The sequence below is a fragment of the Argopecten irradians genome, chromosome 11 (genome assembly GCF_041381155.1).
Source record: "Argopecten irradians isolate NY chromosome 11, Ai_NY, whole genome shotgun sequence".
NCBI classification, from domain to species: domain Eukaryota; kingdom Metazoa; phylum Mollusca; class Bivalvia; order Pectinida; family Pectinidae; genus Argopecten; species Argopecten irradians.
In genome coordinates this window covers 32,464,917-32,482,789 of record NC_091144.1, presented here as the reverse complement: position 1 = coordinate 32,482,789, position 17,873 = coordinate 32,464,917, and the positions used below count along the sequence as shown (strand labels likewise).

Here is a 17,873-nt window from a genome sequence, read left to right as displayed (position 1 = left end):
AGTTAAACGGAAATGTTGAATTTGTGTTTCATTTTAGCATTTTTTTTTCAAAACGTTTCCTTTTGACAACGATTTTTTGAAATTTATCGTCTACATTGTACTTACTTCCTGTGTGGAAAGTTTGACGACAGGTAGCAAAATGAAGCCATGAAGGAGTTTGTTTATTGTCATATTTTTGCACCTGTGACCGTCATAATCGTGACATAATGAAGCTAGCCCCTAAGATAGTAACTGGAGCATTACATTCTCAGAATAAAGGCGCATGTGACTGGTAAGTTTCTTGGTAACCCCTTTTACAGATTTTGAAGCAGACATTACCACCCCGCCCCCTCGCATAAGATTTAATTTATTTCCCTCCAATCTCAATATTGCACCACTAAAGCTTAACTATCACAACTGTATGACATATTTACTACATCCATTCAAAGTTATTGGTGAAAAAAAAAGACATCAGGATTTTTAAATGAGATGTCAGACGATTCTTAGTTCTCCAATTTTAGCATAAAAAGAAAAAGAAAAAAAAAACACAAATCGACCAAATAAGTATCTGCATGTTGATTGAATTCCTACAGTCCTACTTTAAATTTCAGGATCTCATTAAAATGAGCACAAAATAGCAGCTATTTTATGCATAAACTAAAATAAAGACTTAATAGACCCATATGGCCAGTATCACAGGGACCTGGCACGAATATGTTCTTCGACATGATCTTCAATATGATGAAGTAGGTCGATTATTTGGTAGATGTAGAACATTTTTAACCAACAGTATACATATATGTATCTTATAGTATCAAGGGTATGAACTCGGCGGTCGAGAAAAACGGACCTATTTTTTTAAAACCGTGATTATTTTAGGGTCTATACAACATTGACGGATATCTTACCTTAAAGAGAAATAATTTATCTTTCCATTGAGTGCTTGATGAACAAAATTGGCCAAGTATTGACGAAGTTATGGCTTTGTGAATCGGAAAAATTACGAAAAATATGCAAGGTAGACATTTCCCTGTCCGGTCGAAATGTCGTCTCGCCTCTAATGAGTACCTCAAAAACCAAGCCAAAATTACAAAATCTACGCTTGTGGCGGTAAACGGTACCCATAACTGTGTTAATCCACAACCTCCCTTGGAGGAGTCATGACCCGTACTTTGTAGAATCTCCATTTAAACATAGTGTAGCTCATTTACTTTAACAATCACCGCCATGTTCATTTTTCTCTCGGAATGCTTCTCGATTTTACATATCTTGACTACATTATGCAAATTATGTAGTGTTGTGCTTGTGGGTGAAAAAAAATATTTCATTGGCAATAAAATTATGACTTTGGCGATTTTTTTGGCGACATAAAAATCGCTCATTCAAAAATTGAAGCCATGACTGTTCATCCATGATATCCTAAGTTGTACAGGTAGAAATTGATCTTGTCCAGGTAAATCACAGTCCGGGTTTGTTTATTAATTAGTGTCATGACTTGGTAGGCTAGCATGTAAGCTGTCAATTACCAGAGACAGTGACCAATGTCGTTGTGTTTACACAACACCTTTACTCTACCGGTGATCGTTCACCTGGAAGCTGGTTACAGCTTGGTAAACTCAGTTGACAATAAAATCATCACATAGAACAAAACAAAATCGTTTTTAAGTGCACATGTTTTTTAAAGCCGACAAAATCAGATTGATTTATGTAATAAATCAAAATACAATGTAGTAAAATTTCGCTTATAAAGTTATAATTACTTACCTGTTTTACTTCTTTTGATTTCTTAGAGATATAATTATTTGGGGATTAATTTAAGAGTATCTGTAATGTATATGTGAAATTCAATAAATTAATGTTGATATTTTTTAAAGAAAAAAAAATGCTTAGAAAGATTTCTACTAAATGATACATCCTGTCTCTGAAAAATGAACCTTTCATTTGTGTTTGTTTATTAATACATTTCTATACTTACCTAAACGAAACTTAACATTTATTAGGAAGAAAGATAATTCTGCATTTCAACAATACATTTTTTTATTTGGCTCCAACAAATCTTATTTGGCGAAAGAAATTTCACTTTGGCGAAAATTTTGGCGACACAAGCTGGTGTGAACTCTGGGTAGACGTAGCTTGACTTGTGTTTATTTAACGGTCCGGCCTTTCTATCCCAGTCTAGTTATGCTTTTTTCTCCTCCATATTCACAAAAATTGCTTAACTTAATATGGAAGGGTTTTTTTTTATGTAAAATTCTCCTAATGAAAACATTACTGAAGTTCTGAAAAAAAACTCTCAGGGAACTTTCCTTAACTTCTATTACAGTAATATGAATACTTTAAGGAATTTTCTTGTAAATTGGCCCTGGTTGATTTTCAAATGGCAGTAATAAAGCCAGAATGTTGTAGTTAACTTTTATGTTCTCTGTTGCAGGGGGTGGCAAGGACTCCTGGCCTATGGTTGTCATAGTTTTGTTGTTATTGTTGATCCAAAAAATGTCCAGGTTTGTATATTTATGACTGTTAACACCATGTTTGTAGTCTTAATTTGTCCATTCTTTAACTAGCCCTTCTCATGTTTGTTTGTCCATCCATCTGTTCATTTGTCTGAATATTTATATCTTATTAATTAAGGTTCTATACTTTACTTATTTTTATCTGGAATATATTTGATTCATATATCACATCTTAAACTTTTATCTAGCTATATATAGGTGAGTCGATCAGTTTATAATTTGAAAACAAGGAGGTTATGATCCATGTTTCGACCTTTGACCTACATCAGTCGGAAAACTTGTAATTAAGTTCTATTAAGATTCACATAGGGATGGGGACTAATGATTCATTTAGATAGATCATATTGTATGTTATACTGTATTTGCTGTAAATTAACGCCCCTCCCCCTTTAAGTGCCAGCTCCCTTTTCCTGGTGGAGTTGAAGTTATAATATATATAACACCCCCCCCTCTATCTACCACACCCCCCCCCTCTATCTCATGGCTTTAACAATATTTCAAAACTGTGTGATGCTTATATTAATGGCATTTTATCCCATATTTATCGGTAACATGTATGTACATAAACTTGAGAGTCTTTCACATGTGAATCATAACATACCGGGTAATAATGCAAATCAGGTAAAGGAAAGAAGGCATGTTTACTGAGACAGATTAATGTGCCATTAGTACAGAAAGAGTTCCAGTTATTTTTCAGGGTATTTTGGGAAAAAAGATTTTGTAACAAATTGGGAATTTTGAATCACAAAAAGAGCATTTTTGGGAAAAAGTTACTCATTACTAAACTTGGTATTATAGGTGATTAGATATTGTAAAACAATAAACTGTTTCATTTATCAAAAGGTGACGTCCATCAAAGCAGTTTCAGAGTAGTTTGTTTTAGATTAGACAATGAGGGGAGAGATTTCCGGATTTTATTTGTTTTTCAGCGATTTAATTTGGGAATTTTTCATTGTAATTGGGGAAAAAATAGGGTGTTTGCCACTGGGAATGGGGTCGTTTACCGACCCCAGTTATATAAGGAGAAAAATCACTGTTCAAATGTGGCTGACATTTTTAGAGGTTTTTCGTCCACAATGTACATTTTTGTTATCTATAATAATAACCTTTTGTTATAATTTTTAAGCAGCCTGGGCACTAGTTACAGCGAATACAGTATATCATATTTTGAAGCTATTTTCAGTCTTGAGTAATACTTTTTAACATACATTTCACTCAGGCTAATTCTTTTACATAACCAAGAAGCCAAATATAGCATAAATGTATTGTTCTACATTTCTTATGAAATATATAACGTAAAACATTGACAAATTCCTCGACATTGTTAAGTATTTTAATTAATATCGTTCAAATATCAAATCGTTGATCAATACGATTAAGCAGGTACAATATGGACGCTGTACGCATACCCGAGTCAAAGGCACGCACGTTAAACAAATGAACTACATAACCACTGAGAAGGTGATAAAATGATTTTTAGGCAAGACAATTCACCTAACAAGGTAAACACACTACCGTCAGAGCGATTTGAGCAGTTCTAGACAAAAATTGCATTACTCTACGAGCAAGGGACAGGGTTCGGCATACAAGAAGTTTGACCACAATGTGTAATGGCGGACAGCGAGCGAGTTAGAACATTTCACACACATGTCACCATCATGGGCATTTCATGCATATCACAGTAAAACCGACTGATCTAATTTCCATTAGAACTAGTTTTTTTTCCGATATATGTACAAATTTTAATGTTCAGTCTTGAGTAATACTTTTTTACATACATTATATATTTGTTGACATGATTTCAAAAACAGCTATATATTTGTTGACATGATTTCAAAAACAGTCAAACTCATATGTCATTTATTTTATTGACGTTTCTATTGTTTTTATTAAAGGTGATTCAAGTTCTAGACAAACACAAGTCAAATGTTGTTAAGGTAAGACTATAACTTTTAAAGGAAATTCTCTGAAAAGAAATACTCACTTAAAATTTTTATGAAGAAGTATAAATGCTATTTACCTGTAGTTTCTCTTACAGTCAATTTACAGTAAATAGAATGCTTAACAAAATAGATGGTGGAACCTTTTCTAAAACAAATTCTAAAGTATGACCATAATATTTTATACTGTTTACAAAATTGAAAATGAAATCCCTTGCAAATGAGGATGCAGTTTCTAGAATACAAATCATTAATGATATTAAAATTTTTCTACTTTCTTAAATAAATGATGTACAGCTTGTTATTTTGGTGATGATGATATTTTTGCGATTTCACAGGACATTGACATACATATATATAGTCCCAGAGATTAGAATGGCTAATTATATAAACTCATGTGTAATCTTGAAGTCAGATTGCAAAATTTGGAAAATGAAACTTTTCTCCTCAAACTCAATGAAAATAATGGATGATTTACATGAAATTGTGTATTTAAGGTGAAATGGGCTCGAGAGAACTATAACCATGACACGAGCAGTCCGTACAACCTTCGTCTTGTTTCGGCAGACGCTAGCGGCGTCATCATCACATGGGATGTTATTCAGGGTCAGTCTAAAGCCGAGTTCTCAGATGGCCAGAGACCTATACAAGGTGAGAAGTAACTGTTATACCGTCTTTGCATATTACAGAGTTATCTCCCTTGTGGGTAGGTATTTTGACCTACCATTTAAGTGATTGTGACATCATTTTTTTGTGGGTGAAAGTCATATTTTGACCTACCATTTTAGTAATCATTGTGTTACGCCTGCAAATACATGAAGTCACAATTAATAACTACTTACAAGGGCAGATAACTCTTCATGTGCAAATACAGGATAGCAAATATATGATACAATGTATTTTTACATATTTTAATAAATCTTGTATTAACAGGTCTATAATCTGACCCAAAAATTAACCAAGATTTACTGAGACTATAACTCAGGACATCTGTTCAAACTTATGTGACATTCTGATCCATTTCGGGTTAGAAGTCTTGCCTGAAAGTGAAAAGTTTAATTTAATTCTATTTTGATGAAATTTGGTCAATTTGAGATTGAGGTTACATGTAGTAAATTCCTAAGCCTTATTGCAAGTAGTAGATGGTGCCAATTTTTCGAAATAAACTTAAGTTACTTATGTTACAAAATTTTCATGTAAGTCACATAAGGAGAAAAACTCAAGTTTTGACCGAAGACGACTGCAATTTTGTTTCCAGAAATCAGAGCCTAGTATATGAAATCTAAGTACCTTATAGTGTTCAGGGAGATACAATATACCTAAATGTCTTCATTTATCAAAGTGTCCTACCCCCTGATTACTAATATTTCTGATAATGTTTGTTTTGATTGGATCAGATCTGGAATGGTTGTCCAATCAGGATGCTTCACACGACCTCCTGGTGGCACTACATCCCCCGTATTCACTGATATTATGGAACGCTGACACCGGAACAAAATTGTGGAAGAAATCCTATACAGAACCTCTCTTGTCTTTCTCATTTGATCCGTTCAACATTAGAAATGTGGCATGTAAGTATTAATGGAACCACAGATGAATATTCATAGGAGATATTACCATATTCACTGTAATTATCTCCTCTCCCTCTATATATGCCCCTTTCCTCTGCTGGATAAGGAGTTGAATTCATCTAAATGATTAAACGCCCCACACCCCCACATCCCATCGTATGGACTTAAAAATGTTATACAACTTGTGATGCTTATAACATCAGCATTGTATCACATATTACATGAACTTGCCTGTCTTCCATATGTGATGACAACATTATAATGGGTATCAGTTAAAGGAAATATGGCATATGCTTGTTTAATGTGACAGATTAATATGCTGTGAGTACAGAAAGAGTTAAAATATAGCTGATTTTTTAGAGGTTTCTTACATGTGAATTAATAACACATATACATTTTGGTTCCTTAATAAACGTCCTTTTGTTATGAATTTTTAAGCCCCCAGGGTGCTTATTATGGCAAATATGGTACCAGTATGTTAAATTGATTTTATCTTTTTGTAAATGTGTTATGCAGATGTCAGTTTTACTTCAAATGTATTGTTGTAATTGTTCAGGCATTATCTATTGTTTCAAATCAAAATTAGTATTGGAAATATATTGAATTAACGTTTGTATTTTCTAGTTCTCGGCCAAGACTGCATTGTGTTTGTGGACGACTTCTCAATCACAAAGACACCATCCAGTAATGGCAAGAAATTTTACATCTCTAGCCCCTCAAGTCAAGGTAAGAGTAAGAATTGCATCTCTTTATACTCTGAACACCCCTCCAACCCCTCCAACACCCCCTACAAAACCCCCTACAACACCCCCTACAAAACCCCCTGTCGCCTTCGAGTAATGGCAAGAAGTTTTACATCTCTAGCCCCTCAAATCAAGGTAAGAGTAAGAAATGCACCTCCTCATCTCTTTAAACTCTCTTTCCCAAGTTTAAAAAATTAGCTGCTCAGCTTCTCCTTACTTTGATGAAGAGACAAACTCATTTAATGATGTGGCACCATGTCAAATAAGAAATCCTGTATTTCGATATTATATTTTATTCTGAATTTATCTTTATAGCTTCAAACATCAAAGCTGAAGGCTCCAGTAGCAGTTTGGACAAAAAGTCAACTTCCCGCAACCTCGCCAAACGGATGAGTAAAATGCTTGTTGGAGAAGTTTCAAGCAAAAGGTAAGATCATATTACTTAAGTTTACAAAAAACAGATACTGCAGAATTTGTTTCCGCAAAACAGACACATTGTTTGAAAAGTTTGAACGGGAGTGAGTGGCTTTGATAACTACTCTGGTATGTGAATTTTTTTGTCTGTTGAGTTGTTGTAGATTGATGAACATGATATGAAAAGAACATACCATATTCGACCCAATAAGTGCTCAGGGTGCATGAAAAATGAAGGAAATATCAAACTATTCTACAAAGCAAGCCATATATATATATCAATTGGCAAAAGACATCGGTAAGGAGATCTACATAGTTTTCATAATTTGCAGTCAAAGTAAGTCAAATTGAAGCCTAAAAAGGTGGAGGGACACTTATAGGGATGGGGTGATTGTTGGGTTGAATACGGTAACAATTTGAATCTTTATGGACTCTGCCAAATACATAATGTGTCTACACACAGGTCTGGAGAAGAGGAGTCAGTGACCTTGAATGAATGTCTACAGCTGGAGTTTCACCGGGCGTGTCGTCATCATCTAATCCTAGTGTACCCTCGGGAGATCCTTCTCCTCGACCTTGAGATCAACCAGACAGTCGGCATTATAACCATGGAGAGAACAGGCTCACCGTTTGTACAGGTAAGGGGTCATCATTTGTACAGGTAAGGGGTCACCATTTGTACAGGTAAGGGGTCACCGTTTGTACAGGTAAGGGGTCACCATTTGTATAGGTAAGAGGTCACCATTTGTACAGGTAAGGGGTCACTATTTGTAAAGTTAAGGGGTCACTATTTGTACAGGTAAGGGGTCACCGCTTGTACAGGTAAGGGGTCACCATTTGTACAGGTAAGGGGTCACCATTTGTACAGGTAAGGGGTCACCGCTTGTACAGGTAAGGGGTCACCATTTGTACAGGTAATGGGTCACTGTTTGTACAGGTAAGGGGTCATCCTTTGTATAGGTAAGGGGTCACCGTTTGTACAGGTAATGGGTCACTGTTTTTACAGGTAAGGGGTCATAATTTGTACAGGTAAGGGGTCACCATTTGTACAGGTAAGGGGTCACCATTTGTACAGGTAAGGGGTCACCATTTGTACAGGTAAGGGGTCACCATTTGTACAGGAAATTGGTCACTGTTTGTACAGGTAAGGGGTCACCGTTTGCATTACAACCATGGAGAGAAACAGGCTCACCGTTTGTACAGGTAATTATAAGGGATCACTGTTTGTACAGGTAAGGGGTCACCGTTTGTACAGGTAAGAGGTCACCATTTGTACAGGTAAGGGGTCACCATTTGTACAGGTAAGGGGTCACCATTTGTACAGGTAAGGGGTCACCATTTGTACAGGTAAGGGGTCACCATTTGTACAGGTAAGAGGTCACCATTTGTACAGGTAAGGGATCACCATTTGTTCAGATAAGGGGTCACCATTTGTACAGGTAAGGGGTCATCATTTGTACAGGTAAGGGGTCACTGTTTGTACAGGTAAGGGGTCACTATTTGTACAGGTAAGAGGTCACCATTTGTACAGGTAAGGGGTCACCATTTGTACAGGTAAGGGGTCACTATTTGTACAGGAAAGGGGTCACCATATGTATAGGTAAGGGGTCACTATTTGTATATGTTAGCGGTCACACCACTTGTACAAGAAAGGCTTCATCGTTCGTATAGTGTCACCATCCATATTTGAATAGGTTAACCATACACATGAGTTCATACAGATTATAGGGTTACCATGTGTATAGTCGACTCAAGTAGTCACCATTTGTAATACCGGTACTGATGTGAAATCTCCTGTGATCTGAAGACTAATTTCCAGTTTTTCTTTGATTTTCTGGTCATTTTAGATATCTATATGTTCTTAGGAAATGTCAACTGTGTTATATTTACATTGTTACTGCTTAACGCATTTAAATAAGGACCTTACAGTTCACATAAGAAATGTTTGTTTTCTACAGGTTCTACCACTACGACAGCGAGACGTCATGCTATGCTTACATGAGAACGGCAGCATTACGACGAGAGTGAGGAGGAAGACCAACGTTATCACCACACCCGCATCGGAGGGAGTCGGTGCCTTTGGTAGTCATACATTCTGTACTATGTTTCAAGTATTTAACTTAATATGAACTTAGGTTGAATTGTCTTCAAAATTTAAATCCTACCAAAAAAAAGGATTTTATCAAAATTATCTCATTTTCTAAAATATTTTTCCCTGTGTAAGAATTCAAGTTAATCTTTTTTATTTCACATCACTAAAAGCCATTTGGACTTAGGCTAGTAAACCCCAAAAATTTACTTGTAGGACTAGTTCAATTTAAATATACAGGCATTTTGCTTCAGCACTTCAGTCATAATCAGTTTACAATTTTGTAGACCACAACTTGGTTTCATGGTTTGACCATATGTATACATTTCACTGCAGTACAGCCAAAATTCATTTTGAACTCTTACTTGTACATGTAAAATTAAAACCGTTACTTTTGGTGGCTAATAACATACTTAACGCTTTTTTTGGTTTCATGAATATGAAAATTACGGCTCATATAACTTTAAATTCACCTTTATGAGAGTTATACCATTGGTTGGTACAGATGATTCCCCTCCCCATGTGTCTATGGACGTCGCGTACGACATGAGATGTCAGTCTGACAGCCTACGTGTGACGAGACACAGTAAGGTTGTGGGCATCGCCTGCTGTCCTATGTTTGAACGATCTGTTGTCCTGATCATGACAGATAGCCGTGTGATTTTCTGGGAAATGTTGATGATGGAACCCATGGTGTGTATTACTCAATGAAAAAACATTTCTTGAATCAAGTAAAAATATTATTTATTTGCATTTATTACGGAGTTATCTGCCCTTGCGGGTAGGTATTGAATGTGACGTCATATGTTTGCATGGTAAATTCATACTTTTTAGAGAACCTGCATGAGCTTCGCTAACAAAATAATGACGTCACAATCAAAACTTAATACGTTCCAGTGAAAACGATGTGAGTTTTCCTCGCAAAATAATGACGTCACAATCAATGCCTACTGGCAAGGGAGGTAACTCTGTAATTTGTAAAGATGGAATAGTTGAACAGCTCATTATCTTTAATTCATTATATAGCTAGAATGCTTGACTTAATAAGAAGTATTTTGTTGGTCCAATAAGGGGACTACCCACTAAATACTTTGAACATACTGATTTTGGTGCAAACAAAATTTGATCGCAAATTAGATTTTGAACAGGTTAGCGCAGAGGAGAATTTGTACACTTGTAGTAATTGCTGTTGCTTACAACATAGCATAAACATATTTCAGTGCAAAATGCCTGGCGCCAAAAAACAAACCAACAAAAGTTTGCTTACCGCCAAAATATGTACTGTGCGTTTATAGTTTAAAGATCTAATACACTGCAGTCTGATTTATATGTGAAATTCAATCAACAATTTTGTCTAACGAGGTTTTACTGTATATTCTTAGGATGTTAATTCTTTGTATTAGCAGCCAAAATGTCTATGTTCAATAAAAAAATGAATATGTTGATCATATAAATATGACTTCTTGGTATACTGTAAACCAACTTTCTTTTGTGTGTGATTTATTTCCATAAATTTTATTTCAATTCATGTACCTTGGTAAATTAGCGAAAGTTAATCTCCACGTATTGATTACAACATCACAGAAATTGATATGAATCCCCATACAATTTTTAAATCCACAAACAGTAATCTTTGCATCTTGCAAATTTGTTTTGAAATGTAAAATCTTGAAATTTAATAGCCTTGAATCAAAGTAGGAAAACAGCGTCTCGAAGCTTACAGTGCATGTGTATTTGATAACATTAACAGGTACACAATGGCCGACACAGTCACTCACCTCTCCATACGCCAGGGTCCTCTATACCAGAAGACATCTCCAAACTCAGTACTACCGAGAAACTACCAGTGATCACAGACGTCGCTCCTCCCAAACTCTCGCTCTGTGATATGATTGGTCAATCACAGGTCATGACCCCTGATAACCAGGCGTTCCAGCTGGGGAAGGGTGTGGCCCTGAAGTTTATGATGACAGGGCTGATGAGCGGGGTCTCCACTCCTATAACAGTAGTCAGGATGTGTCCGCCTCTCACTACCAAAAACTGGAGTATCTATCAACCTCTGCTGGCCATAGGCAAGTACATTTAGGTTGGTTATAGCAAATTATAGTAAACGACTGGACTGAGGTAGGACATTTCAGTATTACAGACATTGGTAGTTTGACAGGAATTTCCATTCAAATTTAAACTAGCAAATGTTAATCTTCAGTAACTGGAAATGGAAATTGCAAAAATTAGTTGCCATGAAAGAAAGTTGTTTTACATTAGTTCAATTTCCAGATGAGATAGGATAAGGTTTTTTTGAAATGAAGTCACCTGACAGATCAGATTGAGTGATCAGGTAGGGATGGGGAGAATGCATGAATTCTTTTTTTTGTATCCAGATATTAAAGTTGTTTTCATTCCCATGTGTGAAATGTGTTAAAATTGGTCATTTGAAGCCCTAGAAAAGTGGTCTTATTAAGCAGGTGGTCACTATGACAGGTTTGACTGTATGATACCTTGTGTTGTAGGCGGGACCATAAAGATACCTCATGTTAGTGATTACTTGTATATTAAGACACCTGTCTTATTAGACACTAATCAATCACTAATCACTGTCCCTAGAGGTGTCTAATTAGACAGGTTCGACTGTAATACAATATTTAACCTTGTGTTGTAGGCAGTAACAGCGGGACTATACAGATACTTCATGTGTCAAGTGGACAGATTGAACGAGAATACAGCGTGCACGCTGGACCTGTCAGGTACGAAAATCCTAATGAGAACATGCATTATAATCATATCCCAGAGACAAGAAAATAAGTTCATTTAAGCTTTGAACGTGTTTCAGGATGTTAATTAGCTGTTAATCAGATGACATAATGTATATGATGAAATTATCAAAATATTATGTTCTAGTGATCAGGCTCTGGGTTCATGAAAAGTTCTTTGACATAGCCAATCATGAATACTGTAACTGTTTATAACATCATCTTTGATTGGCTGAGTTTAAAATTAAGGTCGTTTTGGACTTCAGTCTATTTCAGGATCCTGAGTCCTGTTGTAACATTGATTACTGAATTTTCACCGGAAAGGTTGACCTGATGGCAGATGAATTAATTTTCTGTCTGACCTAAAAAAACATTTCCGTGGTTATAGGAGCTACTGCTTTCATGAAGCGATATCAAACAATTTTGTATTTTGTAATTCTCTAACACAACCTGTATATATTTTTTGTGGTCATTACAGAGGCATTGAATGGTCAAGTTTGAAGAGTTTCATGTCCTTCTCCTATCCCAACCCTGGTCAGACTGGACTGGTCAAGAATGAGCTCTTCATGGTAGACGTCCTGTCTGGTAAGACGTTTACTTAAATTAAAGAAAATTACTTTACATCAGTTGTATATGCACAGATTAAAATTATGAGAAATAAGAGTTTCAAATTATAATTATACATTTATTGCCCCAGTGGCAGTGTAATATGAAGGTTTATTTACCCAAAGGTGTAATATTTCTCTAGATATTGCCCGAGCCCCATTAAATGTTTCCATACATTTACCAATGACAAAAAGTTACATTTTTATTTTTTAAACATTTAATGACAAACTATTTAGCTGATTATAACATATGAACACTTGCTTATTTTACAGGGAAATTAACAACATTACGTAACAACCATGACCATGAACCGCCAATAGAACTCCTCAGAATCTCTTATCTCAAGTAAGTCTGTGGCACATACAGAGTTATTTACTCTTGCACATCCATCAGTGGTGGATTTGATAGCACATTACTAAGAAGAAGAAAAGGAGTGTCAAATACACCCTTAATAAAACAAAATGTATACAGTAAACCCTTGATAATATGGACACCTTCAATCTCAGCCTAAAACATTTGGATTACAAAGTTTCCAGACTACCAAATTTTGTGTACTTTGCCACTTTATGGTAATTCATTTCCTAACATTTCTGTCGGGAGTGAGAATTTTCCATACCATCAGCGTCCATATTATTGGAGGATCACTGTAATATAAGTCATAATTTAGTCTAATAAGTAGTAAATGTCATAATGAGAATTAAACAAAAAACAAAGTTTTGACAAGGCATTGTTATAAATTTAGCTTGTGCTAGTGATATTATTAGAAGTTTGACATATTTAGATATGAAGAAACATTAGCAGCAAGTCTTGTACTGATTAATTCATCAAAGAATGATTTCTATAGAAACTTGTGTTCATTCCTTTCTGTTTCCCAACAGGCAGTATTTTGTCATCTGTTTCAAAGAGAAGCCCCTGGAGCTTTGGGATCTCCGTAGTCTGACAATGCTACGAGAGATGGGGAAGAGCATTCCACGCCCCACCGCCCTCGAGTGGTCACCGTCACATTCGTTGAAGATATTAAAACGTAAACTACTGGCTCAGACCATGGCGGAGTCTGACAAGGAAGGAGATGGGATATTGTCAAAATCCTCGTCGGATGCCATGACAACATCTAAAACTTCTACTGGAGGACAGGAGATGTCTGATAGGTAAGCACAGGTGCAATGCATGATGGGAAGGCTCTCAGAATCGTGGGAAGGTGCATTTTATTACAGAAAGGCTCATAGCAACATGGGAAGGTGCATTTGATTATGAGAAGGCTCACAGTATTATGGGATGGTGCATTGTAATATGGGAAGTCTTACAATATCATCGGGAACGTTCTAAGCATCATGAGAAGGTGCAATGTATTATGGGAAGGCTCATAGCAGCATGAGAAGGTGCAATGTATAAAGGGAATGTTCTAAGCATCATGAGAAGATGCAATGTATTATGGGAAGGCACATAGCATCATCAGACGGTGCAATGTTCTAAGCATCATAAGAAGGTGCAATGTATTATGGGAAGGCTCATAGCAGCATGAGAAGGTGCAATGTATTATGGGAAGGCACATAGCATCATGAGAAGGTGCAATGTTCCAAGCATCATGAGAAGGTGCAATGTATTATGGGAAGGCTCATAGCAGCATGGGAAGGTGCGTTTGATTATGAAAAAGCTCAAAGCATCATTTGAAGGCTAACAGCAATGTGGGAATAGTTAAAGCATTAAATATGGGAAAGTTCATGGCATTTGGGAAATTGCAAAGCATGACTAGAAGATTCATAACATCATGCAAAGATCCAATGCATTATGGAATTGAACAAAATATCATTAGTAGGAATAAGGCATATCAAGAACAGATCTTATTATTGAGAGAGAGTTCAAAGCACCATGGGAAGTTGTAAATCCTAATTGTTCAGAATAGTCTAGGATGAAATAAAATTGTACTATATAGTCAATGTTTGAACATCATAAGGACAATATAATTTCAATTTTGTGAGATGAAAGTCGGAAGTTATTATGAGTTGGAATAAATATCTAAACATATTTACAATGTATACAATTATTCAAATAATGTATGTTGATAGACCTGTCATCCACCCTTGACTAATGACCTTTCACCTCTGACCCCAGAGTTAGAACAGACCATTTATACATACAAAATACGTGATAATAACATCCTATATGTACATCAAAATTTCTTTGTTCCAGAAGCTCTGACCCTATGGGGTACAGAGGGTCTCCGACTCTTGATTAATGACCTCTCACCTCGAGCTCTGACCCTCAATTTCTTTGTTCCAGCAGCTCTGACCCTATGGGGGTACAGAAGGTCTACGACCGTTGATTAATGACCTCTCACCTCTAACCCCAATTTTTTGTTCGAGCAGCTTTGACCCTATGGGGGTACAGAAGGTCCCCGAACCTTAATTTATGACCTCTCACCTCTGACTCCAATTTCTTTGTTCCAGCAACTCTGACCCCATGGATGTACAGAAGGTCCCTAACCCTTGATTAATGACCTTTTACCTCTGACCCCAATTTTTTGTTCAAGCAGCTCTGACCCTATGGGGGTACAGAAGGTTCTCGACCCTTAATTAATGACCTTTCACCTCTGACCCCAATTTCTTTGTTCCAGTAGCTCTGACCCTATGGGGGTACAGAAGGTCTCCATGAAGGAACATTTTGTGTTTACTGACGGAGAAGGAAATGTTTATCATTTTGTGGTAGAGGGCACTAGCTTTATCGATGCAACAAAGATTCCTGCTGAGGTAAGCTTAAACTAACACTTCTACTAACTGGAAAAAATGTATTATCAATGTATATTAATCTATATTCTATTAATAAGTATACTGTATTCATAACAATAATCACCCCACCCCTATAAGTGCCTCTCCCCCTTTTTGGGGCCTCATTTTACTGACCTTGAAATAATGCAGACTGAAAATTTGTTTCTTTATTTGATTTCTTTTGCAAATTGATTTATGGCTTACTTTGTACAATAATTTGTAGGTTACATAATCTAAATATTGTTCTATTAAGCACACTTATTTTTTCCTATTATTTAAGGGGACTTATTAGGTCGAGTATGGTATATATATTTCTTTTCTTTATAAAGTAATGTCTTGTGGGCAAATTTTAAAATTGTTATGTTTGATTAATATGGGGGTTTCTAGATCCCAAAACAATGTGTGTTCATAAAGAATTACTGTTAATTAGTCCCACCTTGTGGTCAATGTTACATCATCATTTGGCGCGAATGTTGTGACCTCACAATCACTGGAAGGTCAAACTAATCGACGGTAAATTGTACTTTACCCACATTGTTTTGGGATCTCAAAACCCATGTATGGATTTAAGAAAATACTGTTGAATTTACGATATTATTTTTTTTCTTCCAAAAAATTTATTAATTTTAAAATGTGTCCTCACAAGAGCTGATAACAAATCTGTACTTTGATAATGTTTTCCTGTTTCAGTCGGGCCTGGGTAGTATATCTTGTATAGCGTGGAAGGGGGAGAGCATCACATTTGGGGATAGTGATGGACAGTTGTGTATCTGGGACCTAAAAGGCCGCACCTCCAGGTAACAATCGTAAGAAATGGCAGACTTTACTAAAAGGCCGCACCTCCAGGTAACAATCGTAAGAAATGGCAGACTTTACTAAAAGGTCGCACCTCCAGGTAACAATCGTAAGAAATGGCAGACTTTACTAAAAGGCCGCACCTCCAGGTAACAATCGTAAGAAATGGCAGACTTTACTAAAAGGTCGCACCTCCAGGTAACAATCGTAAGAAATGGCAGACTTTACTAAAAGGCCGCACCTCCAGGTAACAATCGTAAGAAATGGCAGACTTTACTAAAAGGTCGCACCTCCAGGTAACAATCGTAAGAAATGGCAGACTTTACTAAAAGGTCGCACCTCCAGGTAACATTTATAAGAAATGGCAGACTTTACTAAAAGGTCGCACCTCCAGGTAACAATCGTAAGAAATGGCAGACTTTACTAAAAGGCCGCACCTCCAGGTAACAATCGTAAGAAATGGCAGACTTTACTAAAAGGTGGCACCTCCAGGTAACAATCATAAGAAATGGCAGACTTTACTAAGAGTCACACCTCCAGGTAACAATTGTTAGAAATGGCAGACTTTATTATTCTCTTCCCCATCGACGATTATAGTTGACAGGATTTTACCCTCCCTTTTACAGGACGCAATCCAGAAAAAATAGAAAGTATGGAAAGAATTGATAACTTCTTCATTCTTGGACAATTAAATTCAAGGGTATTTCAATTCAACGTCAAAAATGCTTTGAAACGAAAATCGTGAATTTAGTAGCCGCGAAAGATAGATGAAGTTTGTGTTCTATTTTGTATATCATATCGAAATTCCTGAATGACAACGATTCTATTTTTAGGACACTGCCGACACACCGAGGCTGGATAAAGAAGATCAGATTTGCCCCAGGGCGTGGGAACATCAAGTTTCTTACCTTGTACAATGATGGGGTGGACATCTGGGATATAAAAGACACTAAGGTGACCAGCGGTCAAATGTTGGTCAAATTTTAAATGACCAAAGTTTTTATGTTGTTTTAAATTTTTAGTTCATCTGACCTGAATGTCAGGATGACCTATAGTTATAATTCATCATCCATCATTGTGTGCCATACATCAGCCGCTGTGTGTAAACTTTTCATTCTAATAACATTCGAAAGGCCTTGCAGGGTACTTATATTTGGCCTGCAGCATGCTGACATGAAGGGCTTCCAAGTTTGTTCAAATGAATGACCTAGATCTTAATTCAAGTCACAGGGGTCAAAAAAGGCTAAAATATTTAAACCTCTTCTTGTCAATTACTAAGAGCCCAAGAGACCAGATACTGGGTCAGTAGCATGTCCGCATGAAGGGCTACATATTTTGTTTAAATGAATGACCTTGACTGCCATTCAAGGCCAAAGGTGTCGAAAAGGCTAAAATCAACTTCTATTCAATAACCAAAAGGCCCAGTGAACTGACATTTGGCGTGTAGTATGATGGGATGAAGGGCTACATATTTTGTTCAAATGAATAACCTTTACCTTCATTCAAGGTCACAGGATTCAAATAGGCTAAAATCTTTAAACTACTTTTTGAGAATAACTAAGACCTAATGACCTGATATTGGACTTGTAGCATGGTGGGGACCAAGTGACACCATGTTTATCAAAAATGAATGACCTTGACCTTCGTTCAAGGTCTAATTCATCAAATATATCAGAACCTGAACTTCTTCTATTAATTAAGATAGTTC

General features: G+C 36.4%; 1 protein-coding gene across 2 annotated transcripts in view; it reads left to right on the top strand.

Moving 5' to 3' along the window:
• The first annotated feature begins 94 nt into the window (after nucleotides 1-94).
• LOC138335337 (WD repeat-containing protein 11-like) overlaps nucleotides 95-17,873 on the top strand; it is a 34,542-nt gene continuing 16,763 nt past the window's right edge. The window contains exons 1-18 of one of the 2 annotated variants that reach the window (XM_069284377.1): nucleotides 95-271; nucleotides 2,411-2,480; nucleotides 4,388-4,429; nucleotides 4,930-5,083; nucleotides 5,830-6,003; nucleotides 6,628-6,729; nucleotides 7,062-7,173; nucleotides 7,624-7,798; nucleotides 9,119-9,242; nucleotides 9,755-9,942; nucleotides 11,000-11,325; nucleotides 11,913-11,993; nucleotides 12,478-12,584; nucleotides 12,878-12,950; nucleotides 13,484-13,753; nucleotides 15,223-15,352; nucleotides 16,061-16,167; nucleotides 16,999-17,119. In XM_069284377.1, the coding sequence (XP_069140478.1) occupies nucleotides 207-271; nucleotides 2,411-2,480; nucleotides 4,388-4,429; nucleotides 4,930-5,083; nucleotides 5,830-6,003; nucleotides 6,628-6,729; nucleotides 7,062-7,173; nucleotides 7,624-7,798; nucleotides 9,119-9,242; nucleotides 9,755-9,942; nucleotides 11,000-11,325; nucleotides 11,913-11,993; nucleotides 12,478-12,584; nucleotides 12,878-12,950; nucleotides 13,484-13,753; nucleotides 15,223-15,352; nucleotides 16,061-16,167; nucleotides 16,999-17,119 (2,421 nt within the window). In that variant the 5' untranslated portion in view covers nucleotides 95-206. Of the gene's footprint in view, nucleotides 272-2,410; nucleotides 2,481-4,387; nucleotides 4,430-4,929; nucleotides 5,084-5,829; nucleotides 6,004-6,627; nucleotides 6,730-7,061; nucleotides 7,174-7,623; nucleotides 7,799-9,118; nucleotides 9,243-9,754; nucleotides 9,943-10,999; nucleotides 11,326-11,912; nucleotides 11,994-12,477; nucleotides 12,585-12,877; nucleotides 12,951-13,483; nucleotides 13,754-15,219; nucleotides 15,353-16,060; nucleotides 16,168-16,998; nucleotides 17,120-17,873 lie in introns of both variants that reach the window. The other variant, XM_069284376.1, reaches the window with a different exon arrangement.